We start from the raw sequence: 14,490 nt of genomic DNA, 5'->3' as shown, positions 1-14,490 counted from the left end.
GTAAAGAAAAAAGATTGCTCAATTCACTTTTGCGTGGATTATCGAGCGCTCAATAAGATCACACGCAAGGACATATATCCAATACCTCGAATTGACGACACTTTGGACACACTACAAGGGGCGGAGTATTTCTCCAGCCTTGATCTTCGATCAGGATATTGGCAAATTCCGATGAACGAGACTGACAAAGAAAAGACCGCATTCGCTACACCGGATGGCCTTTATGAATTTAACTTGATGCCTTTTGGCCTTTTTAATGCTCCTGCCACATTTGAGCGCATGATAAGCAACGTACTTTGTGGTCTAAAATGGAAGACATGCCTCTGTTATTTGGACAATATTGTCATCTTTTCATCTGACTTCAGCCAACATCTTCATCGATTAGACGAAGTTCTCAAGTGCCTTGCGAATGCTGGTCTCCAGATCAACACAAAAAAAATGCAAATTTGCAAGCAAAACAATAAAAGTATTGGGTCACGACGTCTCAAAAGATGGTATCCAGCCTGACCCCGAAAAGATTAGTGCTGTTCTCCAGTTTCCTCGCCCCCAGCAACAGAAAGATCTACGTAGTTTCCTCGGCTTGGCGTCATATTTTCGTAGATTTATACACAACTTCGCAGCAATAGCAGCTCCTCTACACAAGCTACTGGTTACCGGTGCCTCTTTCACGTGGACTAGCGACTGCGAGTCGGCTTTTCAAGATCTTAAGCAGCATCTTACTTCCGGACCAGTGCTTCGCCACTTCGATAATCGTGCCCCCACCATACTCCATACTGACGCAAGCGCACAAGGTATTGGCGCAGTACTTCTGCAACATAATACAGCATCTAAAGAGCAAGTCATAGCACATGCCAGCCGAACACTTTCTCCAGCTGAGCGGAACTACACCATTACAGAGCAAGAGTGCCTGGCTATCGTTTGGTCGATTCAGAAATTTCGCCCATACCTTTACGGCCGCCACTTCACCGTCGTCACCGGCCATCATGCTCTGTGTTGGCTGTCATCAATGAAAAACATGTCAGGACGCTTAGGACGCTGGATACTCTGCTTGCAGGAATATGACTTCACTATAACGTACAAGTCTGGAAAATGTCATCATGGTGCAGGCGCATTGTCTCGCTGCCCACTCTCACTCTCTCCCGGTAATGCGCCGTCGTCTTCCCAACCACGTCGTTCCGATGCTACGCCTGCCTCACACCAACTCTCGTTAACGCCCCTGGACCAAGTTATGCTTTCATCACGCTCTGATTTCGTCTCGCTTTAGCGGGCCGACTCCTATTGTCGAGCTCTCATGGATCGCCTTAGTGGGTTCGCCGAACCACCCAACAGCCGCTTGCGACGCCAATTTCGTCAATTCCGCCTTCAAGGTGGCGTGCTACACCGCTACGTTTACCACCCAACAGGTCACCGGTGGGTCCCAGTTCTACCTCGCTGCCTTCGCTTGCGGATATTAGAGGCACTTCACGACGACGTATCGGCTGGCCACTTAGGCTTCCACAAAACTTACGACCGCATAAAGACCCGCTGCTTCTGGCCTGGCCTATCCACAACGGTGGCCAAATACATTGCCTCTTGTGCGTCATGTCAGCACCGCAAACGCTCGACATCCCCTCCTGCTGGTTTGCTACAACCTCTCCCTTGCCTGGACGCACCTTTTGAATTCGTTGGCATTGATTTATATGGTCCCTTGCCATTGACACCCTCCGGTCACCGTTGGATTGTCACTTCACTCGACCATTTAACAAGATATGTCGAGACTGCCCCTCTGCGATCCGGCACCGCTTCTGAGGTCGCCGATTTTTTCTTGCGCGCCATCGTCTTGCGCCACGGGGCTCCTCGCGTTCTTCTCAGTGACCGTGGCAAGGCGTTCATTTCACAAGTTCTCGAGGAAGTTCTTCAGGCCACTAATACCGTCCACAAATCTACTTCTACTTATCATCCGCAAACCAATGGCCTTACTGAGCGCTTCCACCGTACGCTGTCTGACATGATTTCCATGTACATCCGTCCTGACCACACTGACTGGGATAAAATTCTTCCTTTTGTGACATTCACATATAATACTGCTATTCAACGGACTACCGGCTACAGCCCTTTCTTCCTTGTGTATGGACGATCTCCTTCCACCATATTCGACAGAGAACTCTTTTTTGCACCTTCTTCACCTAACGCGTTGCTTCCAGAAGATTTTGCTGCCCGAGTTGCACATTGCCGTCAAATCGCCCGGTAAAGCACAGAAGCTACCCAAGCTGAGCGCAAGCATTACTGCGACAACAAATGCAGTGACCTACGTTTTCACCCTGGAGACCAAGTCTTGCTTTGGACTCCAGTCCGCACCCCACGCCTCTGTCAGAAGTTCCTTCCACGCTACATTGGCCCATACACCGTTGTGCAGCAAACATCTGCAGTGAACTATCTCGTCCGCCCAGTACACTCCGTCACTGACCAGCGCCGCCGGAATGCCGAAATTGTTCATGTCTCGTGGATGAAGCCCTTCACTCCCCGTTTAGATAATCTCTAATCTGCGGCCAGGCTGGCCGCTTCCATGACAGGGGGAAGTTAGTGTAAGCACTATTAACGTAATTCATCGTTTTCGTTTGTACATAGCCATCATCATCTTCCCTGTTCTTCGACTTCTTCGTGCGTGAGCTGGGGGCATTGCCTTTTTTGGAATAAACAGCGCTGGACAACTTGATTGGTCTCGGTATTATAATATGTAAATTTATAAACCAAATATACAACCGCATTAAGCGCCCCCTAGCAGAAAAATTGCAAATTAAAGTATACGACCAAATTACAGTAGCTCCACTTGCGCGCTTCATGCTGTAACGCGCCGTGGTTGATTTTTCGCCCTCTGTGGCGATTGCTGGAACTTGAGAGTGTGCGGGGCCTGGTTATAGCTTGAGGTCTTGTGAGCTTTTTATGTCGGGGAGGAAAGATTCTTTCCAAATAGAAATGTTTTGTGAATTCATTAAAGGTGAATAGAGTGCCCCGGAACTCTTTGACATTGGACTGTAACAAGGCTCCTCCTCCCGCTCGGAAAGTTAGAACGCGCGTCTGGGAGTGAGCAATGTCATTAAGATTGGTGAGTGAGTCCAGATTTAGGCCCAAGTGTGCTGGAAACGAAGTAATCGTATGTGGAGTGATTGCCCTGTTCCTAAGAATATGCGCTTCTTTTGCGATGGAGCCAGACGTGAACGCCCTGACTGCCAATCTAAAGTCTGTGTTTATTTGTGTTCTGTTGTCATCTGAAAGAGCCAACGCAACAGCAACCTGCTCTGCTTTAGAAGTGGTCCTAGCCACTAAGGCCCCCAAAAGAGCATAGCCTCTGTGATCTATTGCCACTATGGCAAAGTGAGATGAGCGGCCATATGGAGCCGCATCCACAAAGCAGACCGACTGGGTTTCATCCTGGATCTTCTTAAGGATGACAATCGCCCTGGCCTTACGCCTTCCCCCATTGTGCTGTGGGTGTTGGCGCAACGTAAATGCTTTCTCTTTGCTCGTCAGTGATTCGATGCCTTCTCTCTTCAGAAAGTACTGGGTTAAGACCCAGGATGGCCAGAATTTTTCTTCCCACCGAAGAGCAGGACAGCCAAGCCAGTTGGGCCGATTCCTGCACCTCGATAATCTCCAATTGTGTACTCCTAGTTGATAGAGGCGTTCGGTACTGGCAGTCATGGGGATGCCGAGTACCCTTTTGATGCTTTTCTAAATGAGGATGTTCAACTTCTTTTTCTCAGAAATGTGCCAATTGAGCATAGCTGCTACATAAATGACATGACTCATGAGGCAAGCGTGAAAAAGCCTGAGCAGATTGTCTTCTTTCAAGCCTCCCCTTTTAGAGACTCTGTTGATGAGCCTAATTACATTTTCCGTTTTCGTGGTGATTCTAGTCAACGTGAGATTGTTGTACCCATTTGATTGAGTAACCATACCTAGTACATGGATAAAGTCGACTCTGGGAATGAGGCTTCCATCACGTGTAACTAGATTGATAGCAATGTTCGAGAGCGGCTTCCAACACTTAGGCTTGGGGCCCCTTCTGCTTGGCCTGTAAAGGAGTAGCTCGGATTTACTAGGCGAGCGTCTTAGTCGTGTTTTCCAGATATGACTCAACCTCATCAAGTGCCGTCTGGAGGTCTGTTTCAACCTCCCCTTCGCTTCCTTTGGTGCACTAGATGGGTTGACCATCTGCATAAAGCGTGTGACTGACCCCACCAATGGCAGAGAGCTTTTCCAATAGACCCCTCATTGCTATGAGAAAGAAACAAAAAAACTATAGACTTCAGTGACCCCTTCGACAGAGTCATATCAATGGTGTGTGAAATGCACGTGAATGTTGTGTGTCTCGGTATCGCTTCTCTTTTCAGTAAGCAATGCTAATGACTCACAAAAAAAGCATTTCTAATAATTTGCACCATTTATTAAGGATGGAAACATCATCACTTGCATGCAAAGGTCATAAATATATACAGGGTGTCCCAATTAACTGTCATGCACCAATATTTCAAAGAAGAGCAATGCATTGCTTGAAGAAAACCTTTTACACTACAGTGAAGTAGCTGCCAGTACTTTTTTGTTGTTACTGAGATTTAATTATGTAATTGTAATTAATTATCTAACTCGAGACGTACTATCCTAATTATCAAAGTATTAATGAGGCATTTGAAGGCACAGTCTAGGGACATCTAACTGCAGTATATTTGGTGATCTACCAATTGCGTGCTAATTTTTTTCTGACTGATAAATAAACCCTGCGAAATATGTTGAATACCAAGAGATTGCGCTCCCACCCGGATTAACCTGAATCATAAAGCAGCGCCTTCGAACAGGCTCCCTATGAGTTATGCAGAACGAAATAAGGGAAACAAAGAAAAACATCGTGATCAAGCTAGTGCCTTATCTGCCGCGCCTCGGCTGAAGTAACAGATTGCGTTTGGTGTTAGTATGAAGCAAGCTATGATAGCTGTTGTCTTAGCATAGATAAAGTGCACAGATGTATTTTGTTTCTTTGTTTTTTGCAAAACCCTATCGTCACAAAAGCGAATTGACAACCTCAGAGCAAAGGTTTAAAGGTTCGTTTTGTTTCGTCCCAGTCGTCACGTCTTTCTCTTATTAGCAGAAGGTAAAGATGATCCTTGCCTTAGGATCTGCAAACGGCAACAAGAGGAAGGCTGTAAATGTAGATCTCAGTCATGGAAGTGTGGCGGTAGACCAAACGCATCGACTATCATCAGAAATAATGAGAACCTGAGACAAACTGGCAGCTTCCAAAAACAGCGGTGAAGGACTCCATCTTTGAGTCCTAGCCTATGCACAGATTTTCTAGCATTTATGGCCTCAAACCCTCATGGTAGCGGGCGGGATGTGGCCGCCCAGGCACCAATTTCCAAGTCATCAGTTTGGAGGATTCTAAATGACCGCCTTTCACCCGTACCACATTAACCAGCACCAATGCTTGGAAAATAGGGACCTGTACAATCGTCTAGATTTCTTGAATTGGATCCTAACAAAAGCTGATGAGTCACCGAACTTTTTGAGCAACGTCATGTGCACAGATAAAGCCAATTTTTGCAGAAACGGCCAGGTAAATTTACATAATGCACGCTGTTAAAGTGACTCCAATCCACGCCGGGTAAAGCGCACTGGGCACCAGTACCAGTGGTCGTTCAATGCATGGTGCAGAAATTACACTGGTGGTATAATCGGTCCCACTTTCTTCGATTGCACACTGACTGGCTAGGGTTACGTGGGCGAAATACTTGAAGGAGTGGTAGATGAGCTTCTCAGTGAAGTACCGCTGTCACATCTTTTACTTCTGTTGTATCAGCAGGATGGGGCGCCAACACGCAGCAGCTGCCGAGTAGGAAACTAACTGGATGCAACTTTTCATGTGCAATAGATTGGAAGAGACAGGCCTGTAAATTGGCCGGCTTGGTCACCTGAGCCCTCTCTTCTCGATTTGTTTCTGTGGGGTTTGTGAAAGATAGTGCCTATAAGATCGATACGGACGTCAGATTAGTTCAAGGCAAGGATAACGGATGTCTGCCGTAAAATTGTGGCCTTGGTTATCGAGAAAGCCACTAAAGATCTGATAAAGCAGACTGCGTAGCTGCAGAAGGAGACTTATTAGAACAAGTCCTCTAGGCTGGTGTTCAATGGAGCTTACGAATTCATAGATAATAAGGGCACACTGAAATCTGGTGGGTGCATGTGTTCGCATGCGTGCAGACATCCTGATTGCCAATTCGGCTTATTTAGAAGTGGTATATCGGTTTTGCCTTTTCTCTACATGTTGGTCGCTTCCCGGTCTGGTTATTTCGCTTTTATTTTTTGATACAAGCCTGTTTTTGCAGAACGTATACACTTTCATGAAAAATAAAATGCTCACTTTAATTTGGCTTTAGTCCGAAGCAAGTTTCTGGCGTGAAGTATAGTCGCGCGCGCAGTCTTTTGATCCAGTGCGAGCAAAGCTGGCATTTTGAAACATTTTATGCTTACTACATTGCTTTGCGCATTTCGTGCGTGGTCAGAGCGGTGCTTCGGCCGCATTATCAAGGAGCTTTTGTTATCAATGTGATCAGTCGGCCTTGAGAGACGGATAATAAGTGTGCCGTAGAAATCAGAGGAAGGAATAGCTGCGAAACCTGCCGTGTGTGCTCCTTCTGTACTATTATCAAGGTGGTGCACTGTGTCTTCGGGTTTATGACACGATAGGCAGTGCAGTTGCTTACAATCAGCTTATTTGAGGGCGCTGCTTTATGATGGTGGGAGCGCAGTCACGTGGTATTTTTCATACTTCATGAGGTTTCTTTGCCAGTTGGAAAACATTGTATGCAATTAGTACGTCGCTGAAAGCACTGCAGTTAGATGTCATTTTGGGGTGCCTACAAATGCCTCACTGACACTTTGAAAATTAGGACAGTACTTCTCGAGTTAGACACTTAATTGTGATTACCGAATGAAATGTCAGAAATGAAAGAATTAGTGTTGGCCACTCCATTGTACTGGAAACAATATGTACTAGGTTTTCTTCAAGTAATGCAACTGCTCTTTTTTAAAGTCTTGGTGCATTATAGTTGGGGAACACTGTACAATTCACTCAGTAACCGAAATGAGGCCAAGCTGGATTCACTCGAAATCAGAATGAATAGCAGTCATGTGCAGCACCAGCAGCGCCTATACTCAAACTCACAGAAAAAGAAAAAAGAAAGAGACGCTGTAGTTTTGCCAGAGAGGCAAAACAGCATTACTGATAGCCAAGCATGCGACAATTACACAAAGGAAGAGTATGCGACAATTACACATAGGAAGATTACACCACCGAGAGGACTCGGGCTGTGAAATTGAATTGTCTCCTACTATGAGGTCTTGTATATATTCATATTATGCCGTTACTTCAGCGCTCAATTCTTCGAGGTCAAATGAAGTTTCTTTGAGTGCAAGAAATATATATGTGTATGTATGTGTGCGTGCGTGTGTGCGTGCGTGTGCATACAAGATGAAGGGTTTCGTGCCAGACCCGAAGGTATAATATTAAAAAAAAGAAAGACAAACGTTATGGCATATATTTGTACAAAAGTTTTGGCTGGCGGACCAGCCTTTGTTGGAATGAATCACTCCGACAAAGGCTGGTCCGCCGGACATCAGTAAAGATATATGCCATTGCACTCGTCTTTTTTAAAAAAAATATTATATGGTATTCGGAAGTTTTTTTTTTAGTACAGTTAACAGCATACATGATTGTGCTTGATGTTGTCGATTGTACTTGCGCTTTATCTCATTTATTGGTTTGTCGATTTTGTTATTGTCTTGCACGTCTTCATTTCTGTAAAACATCAGCACACATGTGCCAGCATTGCTTTTCTGTTATGTAACTATTTCTGTATTTTCCCCCCCTTTCTTGTATTGGCCTCGAGCTCCACCACTGGAAAAGCTGGCGCCACCGTCGGCGTGACGTGCTAGGAGGGATCACGTGGACATAGCGGCCGCGTCGGCTGCTTCAGGAGCGCCGAAGCGAGCTGAAAACGATTTTAAATTCCCTCGTACGCTGCGGTCCTCATTTAGTGGCGAAATTTTCCCCCTCCGAGTGTCTCCTTTACAACGCTTGAATGCACTACAATAGGTAGTGGCTGCCTTTGAAGGCGCGCAACATGGTAGGCTACTGCTCGGTGCCGCAGGGCCGGACGCACGTAACGGAGGCCGGTGTCAGCCTTATTCACACGTAGCCACAGGACAAGAAGCTGTGTGAAGCTTGGCTCGCGAAACATAAAACCGGCAAACAGTCATCGGCTACAACTCGGGTATGCAGCAAGCACAGACGCGAGGAAGATTTCTGCTACGGCGCCCGGTCTGCGATGTTCTGAAAACGCGCACTGAGACGCTCGCCCCAGTCTACTGCTCGACTAATGTCATGATGGTTTGGTCTATGAACTTGTCGATGCTATAGATACTGGCAAGTTCAGTGGAGTGGAAAGGCAGCGGTAAGAAGCACATTTAAAAAAAGCATGGCATATGGTCATGTTTATGTTATGAATTAATGCACTGGATTACAAAAAAGGAGCAGCGGGAAATTCCACATTGAGAACACCGCTAAAATACAGTGCGACGCAACTCGAGAAATAATATTGAAAGTTCAACGAATTTAGAAGAAAAAAAATATTGAATCGTCGCAACGGCACATCGCAGTCCCTGTAGGCGTCGAAGTCTCTACAATGAAATTATTTTTGAACAGCTGTGATAGCGCCCACGAAGCAATGGTTGCTTGTATACTGTCAAATGCTCATATTCTGCGGCCTAAAGCTCATGGCATGGTGCAAAAACGCACACGTGGAGAAAGCGAAACAGTGCGCGGACAAGCATGCAGACGCGCAGTCGGTCGCTGCGAATCTGCGCGATCGCTGCATTGAGGCTTCGTTCTATTACGCTCCATTTAGTTATACAAACACTATAAGAACATATTTCACATAGTTTGCTCTCAGCGTTTACCTACCTTTCACGCAAGAAGCCGGTTCAGGAGACTCCATCGCGGCAACCGCGCGCAGTGGCGTTCACTGTACATATTCGGTAAAGAGATCGCGTCTGTAAACGATTCTGTGCTTTCAGTTTGCCCAAGATTATTATTTGGGCAGTAAAAACTTCTCTCGTTTCAAAAGTACGTACAGAAATCTCCGGGAGAGCTCGCGCTTGGTGTTTTCAGTGAGCGCTGACAGCAAAACCTATGAAGAGCGCGCCACGTGATCCCTCATACTACGCCAGCGAGGCGCTTCCAATAGATGACTACTCCGTAGCTCCTCGCCGCCAATTGTGCTGGCCTGTAACAAGAAACACTGTTGCCTAGCTGCTTCGCACTCTAACAAGAGCAACAGTATTGCGAGTAAATAAGCAAACCAGTAAATAATGTATGACAGGTTGGGTGGTTGATGCTCGCACAGTATAGCATTAAAATATAGGACAGCTGCAAGCCCCACCTAAGCAGCAGTACTAGTGGCTTTGGGTCCACTGCGAGGGAAGCCTTAGCCAAGCAGGGATCGAATGGTGATGGTGTGTTGCGGTGCATGTGCAGGAGAAGCAGGAGCTTGAGCGGCAACTTCGGGAGAGCGAGCAGCGGGTAGAGCTCCTGGCAGGCCGCTGTGAGAACCGCGAGGAGATCGAGAGCTTCCAGAACCAGGAAATGGCCAAGGTCAAGCACTTGGTAAGAGGGCCAATGCCTCATTATGTGGATGATGGAGTACCTTCTCTCTCTGCATACAGAAACGCACTTGCTGTGCATTGCCTTAATGCATTGGCATTTTTAGGGTACTTCACGCACCTTCCAGGGGCTATGTGTATATGCATATAGGTAAATATAAAACAATCTTCTGTATATACATATCTACACACCACCTTGTACTTTCATTCATTCATGCCAAAGACGTCATCAGAATGAAATCATCTCCCCACCTTCATCGCCAGCAATCCTTCATTCAAGATGTACATCTGTAATAATGTAACACAACTGTATCACTCCTCTCTGTAACACCACAATGACATTGAGAGTATTTCAAATAAATAAATAAATAAATATACAGTAATCCCTCATTGTAACAAAACTGCTTTACTCGAAATATCGCTTTATTAGAAATTTATTCCGCTCCCGACCCAAATGTATGCATTTTAATCCACATTACTCGAAGCGCACGAAGAGCTTGACCCGCATAGTGTGAAGTGGCAAGCAGAGGTATCGCTGCCGCCGCCGAGCGGTGGCGACCTTTTTGTGCATGTAGTGTCAAATCAATACTGCCGAAAAATTAGTCTCATGCAGGCACAAAACAGGTCACAAAAGTACAAACCCACGACTGAGTAGCGGGTACCAAGTGAGTGCCGAGTGCTCCAAGCTGTTTACTGCGGTGCGAACTGAAGCTGTCAAATTCCATGCTGCAGCGCGCCATTGAGCCGCCCAAACCGTTTAACGCCCAAACCGTTAACGCCCAAAGCGTTAAACTCGGATGCAATTGCATCATTGGTGTCCCCCGGGATAAAATCTACCCGAAAATAAAGTTTTCCTGATGCTTTACGATGCCAGAAAACCGTGGTCTCTTGGATGCCGAAAAGTGGCTGAAAGACCGCGTGCAGACTTGCGCCGTAGCATTAAATCGGGTGCGCTCGATGAGCAAAGTTTTACGGCTCTAAAGATCACTTCTGGCACTGAAACGGGCCGAAAAGCAAAAAAAAAAGTGTCCCTTCGATTATATAATAAGTGCCATGTTCGATGCGAGGCGCTACGCTAACAAATTGAAAAGACGACTTCGAGGAAGCCAGTCTAGAAATTTGCTCATTGCTCACCATAATCGGCCAGCATCGCAATAAAACGCCTCTCCTAGCTTCGTTGCACTTTTGACGGTGAAAATCGACCTATAACTTGCCGAAAACATGAAAAATCTAGGCTCTGCCAGCAGCGGATCAGGCTGTCAACATGATGGGTCAATGCAAGCTGTTGTTTCCCCAGCAATTTTCTCGAGCCGGTCATACTCAATTCGTGCCATCCAACTTTAGACAAACGGTCTAAATGTATAGTATAGTCATTGAATTTTGTTCCTAGACATTTGTCAATGGCGCAGACGCGAAGGTGTGCGAACACCATTACTCGAACCATAGAATTAGCACAGTGTCGTCGACAACAGTGTGCCAAAAAACTCGTTTTGCGAAATTCACGGCTGCACATGTTGGAAAAAATTGCCCAGTGATCACGCAAAGCCCCTACTGCAAAGCTGTTCAGTTTTCACAATCGCGCTGCATATCCACGATGAGTGGCTAATTGTTTTTTGAGCACAAACACATCCTGACTCGAGCCACGGCATTCATAGTGCTTCCCAGCGCGATACTGTCATTGTTTTCTGTGACATCCGCATCCCCCTCCTCCCTACTATAGTAGCGGCCACTGCCTTCCTTTCCTCATTCGCTCTCCTGTCTGCAAGCCGTTTGGACACCAGTCACTCCTCTCACTCGTCTTCATGTCAACTACTTGCCTCTTTGCTGCCAGTTCCAATATCTCTGCTCCTCCAAAGCTCCCCTCTTCCGGTCTGTCTTCCTGAGAACAATCCTCCACCAATTGGTGCCCTTCTGCGGATCCTGCTTCTTGGTCTCCACAACTCCTATCGCCATTCTTCTGATACGCGTGAAGCCGATGCCAAGCCTGCCATTGCAACCGTTGCCATCACCAGCACGCGCTGACGAGGAAAGCGAGATGCCCTGATGACATTTTGAAGCTTCTGCCTTCTGCGTCTACCGCAGCGTTCAGTCACTTTGGCACAGATTGTGCGTGCGCTTGGATTCGTGCTGCAGGCCGTGTGGTTGTGTGTTATTCAGAGTGTTCTGTTAGGCATGCCTCACATGTGCTTTTGAGGTCTGCAGTGATATATGGCTCCGTCAGTCTCCAGGCGTTTGCCTGAGCAGGAAGTTCTGCTCAGAAAAGAAGTGGAAAAAGATGGCTGGCAGAAAACTGACATCACAAAGGAATTTGGCATACCGCCATCTACTTTATCAACTGTATTGAAAAACAAGGAAGCTGTGCTGGATGGCTTTAAAAAGAGCTTCTTGGCGAAGAGAAAGAGGAATCTTGATTCAAAATACCCCGAAGTGGAAGGTGCACTTCTACAGTGGCTGAAGAATGCCAGGAGTGCAAATCTCCCGTACATAGACCTGCACTTCCTGTAGAAGCCGAAGCTCTTGCCCTCCAAATGGGCTATAAAGATTTCAAGTGCAGCATTGGCTGGCTTGAGAGGTTCAAGAAACAACATGGCGTGATCTCGAAGTCGATCATTGGCGAAAGTGCAGCTGTGAACGTGACACTGTAGACATATAGCGCCAACATTGGCTCCAAGCTCTACTTGAAAGGTATGAAGACAAAAACATCTACAACCTAGATGAGTCTGCATTTTTCTACAAGATGCTACTGAATCATATGTTCTCTACCACTGGCGGATCCTCATCCGAAGGGAAACAGAGTGAGGAGCCTGTCACAGTGCTGTTTGGTGCCAATGCAACCGGCTAGGACTAGCCTCCCTTGTAGATACTGGGGAAGGCGTAGAAGCCGCAGTGCTTCTAAAATGCAATTATTCCCAAGGAATGCATCTGCAGAAGTAACAAGCAAGTAGGGATGACTGCTGCTATTTTTGAAGACTATGCGCGCCTTCTGGATAGACGGTTCGACGCAAAGAATCAACAAGTGCTTTTCATAATTGACAATTGTCTGAGCCACAGGATTGACAACCTCTAGGCGATCGCTGTGAAATTTTTGCCAGCAAACACAACCACAGTACTGCAACCGATGGATCTGGGCATCATTGAGACCACGCAGAAGCTATACCGCTAGGCTCTTTCGCAGCGCATGCTCACAGCATATCGTGCCAGCAAGAGGTACAACATTGATTTGCTTGGTGCAGTCCATTTGCTGAGCTTTTCATGGAAAGAACTCGCTCCTACGAAGATCGCAAACTGCTTTGCGCACACCGGCTTTTCCCGCGCTGTCGTCAGCGACGCTGACGATAACCAGCCTGACGATGACCAGACTTGCAGCGGTCCGTATGACGCTGTTCATAAAATTGCTGGCCAAGAGGTAAAGGGTCTGTTCTAAAAGTAGTAGGACTCTTTTTTTTATTTTATTTTATTCCTGAGAATAGTACAAACGATTCGAATTTTTCAGAGTAGCACCCTTCAGCATCGACACACTGCTGCCAACGAGTTTTCCTGTTTTTGTACGCCTCCAGGAATGCCTGGACCGGAATGCTGTTTAGCTCCCTTGTCACGGCCTGTTGAACCACCTCTACCGATCCGTGATGCGTCCCCTTGAGCGTCGATTTTATTCTCGGGAATAGAAAAAAGTATGGCGGGGGCAAGTCAGGGCTGTAGGGGGGCTGAGGCAGCGTTGCCACCTTGTGCTGGGCAAGATACTCCACTAGGCGGAACGCTGTGTGGCTCGGCGCGTTGTCATGGTGAAGCCCCCAATTGTTGGTGATGGCTGGGTGGACATGAACAATGTGTTTTCGCAGTCTTTTGAGGACTTCCATATAAAAAACTGCATTAACTGTTTGTCCGGGTGGTAGGAATTCTTTGTGGATGACTCCATGTCGATCAAAAAAGCAAATGAGCATGGACTTTTGCTTGGATTTGCTCATTCATGCTTTCTTGGCGCGTGGGGAAGAAGGGGTGTGCCATTCTGAGCTCTGCCGCTTGCTCTCCGGGTCGTAATCAAACACCCACGTCTTGTCATTGGTCACTACATTGTCCAAAAAGTTGGGATCCTCATTCACATAGTGAAGAAGGTCCTGGCAGATCGCTTTCAGGTTGGCCTTTTGCTCCTATGAAAACACTCATGGCATGAACTTCGCGCACACTTTCCTCATGGCTAAGTTTTCTGTCACAATCTCAAAAACTTGGGTTTTAGGAATGCTCAAGTCATCAGCAATCATTCTGATACTCATCCTACGATCACTGTTCAGTAAATTTTTCACTCGTGACACATTTTCATTGGTCTTGCTGGTCAAAGGGCATCTGGAGCAGTCGTTGTCTTCCACTCTTTATCTACTTTCTCAGAACAGCTTGTGCCACTCAAAAGCACTTGATCTACCCATGGCAGTATCCCTGTAGGCCTCCTTAATCATGTTGTGAGTCTCTTTGCCTGTTTTACCTGGCTTTACACAAAGTTTGATGGCATATTGCTGATCTAGGTGTTTCGACAGGGGTTCACAGTACAAGCGATCTGCTCTCTTCAATGGCTGAGAGCCGACTGCCGATTTTTCCCTGCGTTCCCAATATCCCCCTTCACCGATCCTGCATGCGCAGACTGCCTCTTGTCCATCCGTTCGTCCTGGAAAAAACCACTCCTACTACTATCAGAACAGAACCTCCAGCAGGCAACTTCGAGACATTCGCATTGGCTGGTGCTGGTGGCCCCAACGAGTATAAAGAGCCGGCAAGTGAAGAGCCACGTGGAGTGCTAACTATGGT

At 46.7% G+C, this 14,490-nt stretch overlaps 2 protein-coding genes across 9 annotated transcripts in view; both read left to right on the top strand.

The window, feature by feature from the left end:
* Positions 1-14,490, top strand: part of RpL35 (Ribosomal protein L35) — a 343,229-nt gene that overhangs the window by 100,267 nt on the left and 228,472 nt on the right. The window lies entirely within an intron of this gene.
* LOC139052370 (golgin subfamily A member 1-like) overlaps positions 1-14,490 on the top strand; it is a 231,397-nt gene that overhangs the window by 32,949 nt on the left and 183,958 nt on the right. For all 8 annotated transcript variants that reach the window (XR_011509873.1, XM_070529459.1, XM_070529462.1 and 5 more), the window contains one exon: positions 9,569-9,697. Coding sequence is in view for 7 of the 8 variants with exons in the window: in XM_070529459.1 (XP_070385560.1) it covers positions 9,569-9,697 (129 nt within the window). In the remaining variant the exon portion in view is untranslated. The remainder of the gene's footprint in view (positions 1-9,568; positions 9,698-14,490) is intronic.

Source organism: Dermacentor albipictus, unplaced genomic scaffold (genome assembly GCF_038994185.2).
Source record: "Dermacentor albipictus isolate Rhodes 1998 colony unplaced genomic scaffold, USDA_Dalb.pri_finalv2 scaffold_22, whole genome shotgun sequence".
NCBI lineage: Eukaryota > Metazoa > Arthropoda > Arachnida > Ixodida > Ixodidae > Dermacentor > Dermacentor albipictus.
This window is presented reverse-complemented; position numbering and strand designations above follow the sequence as displayed.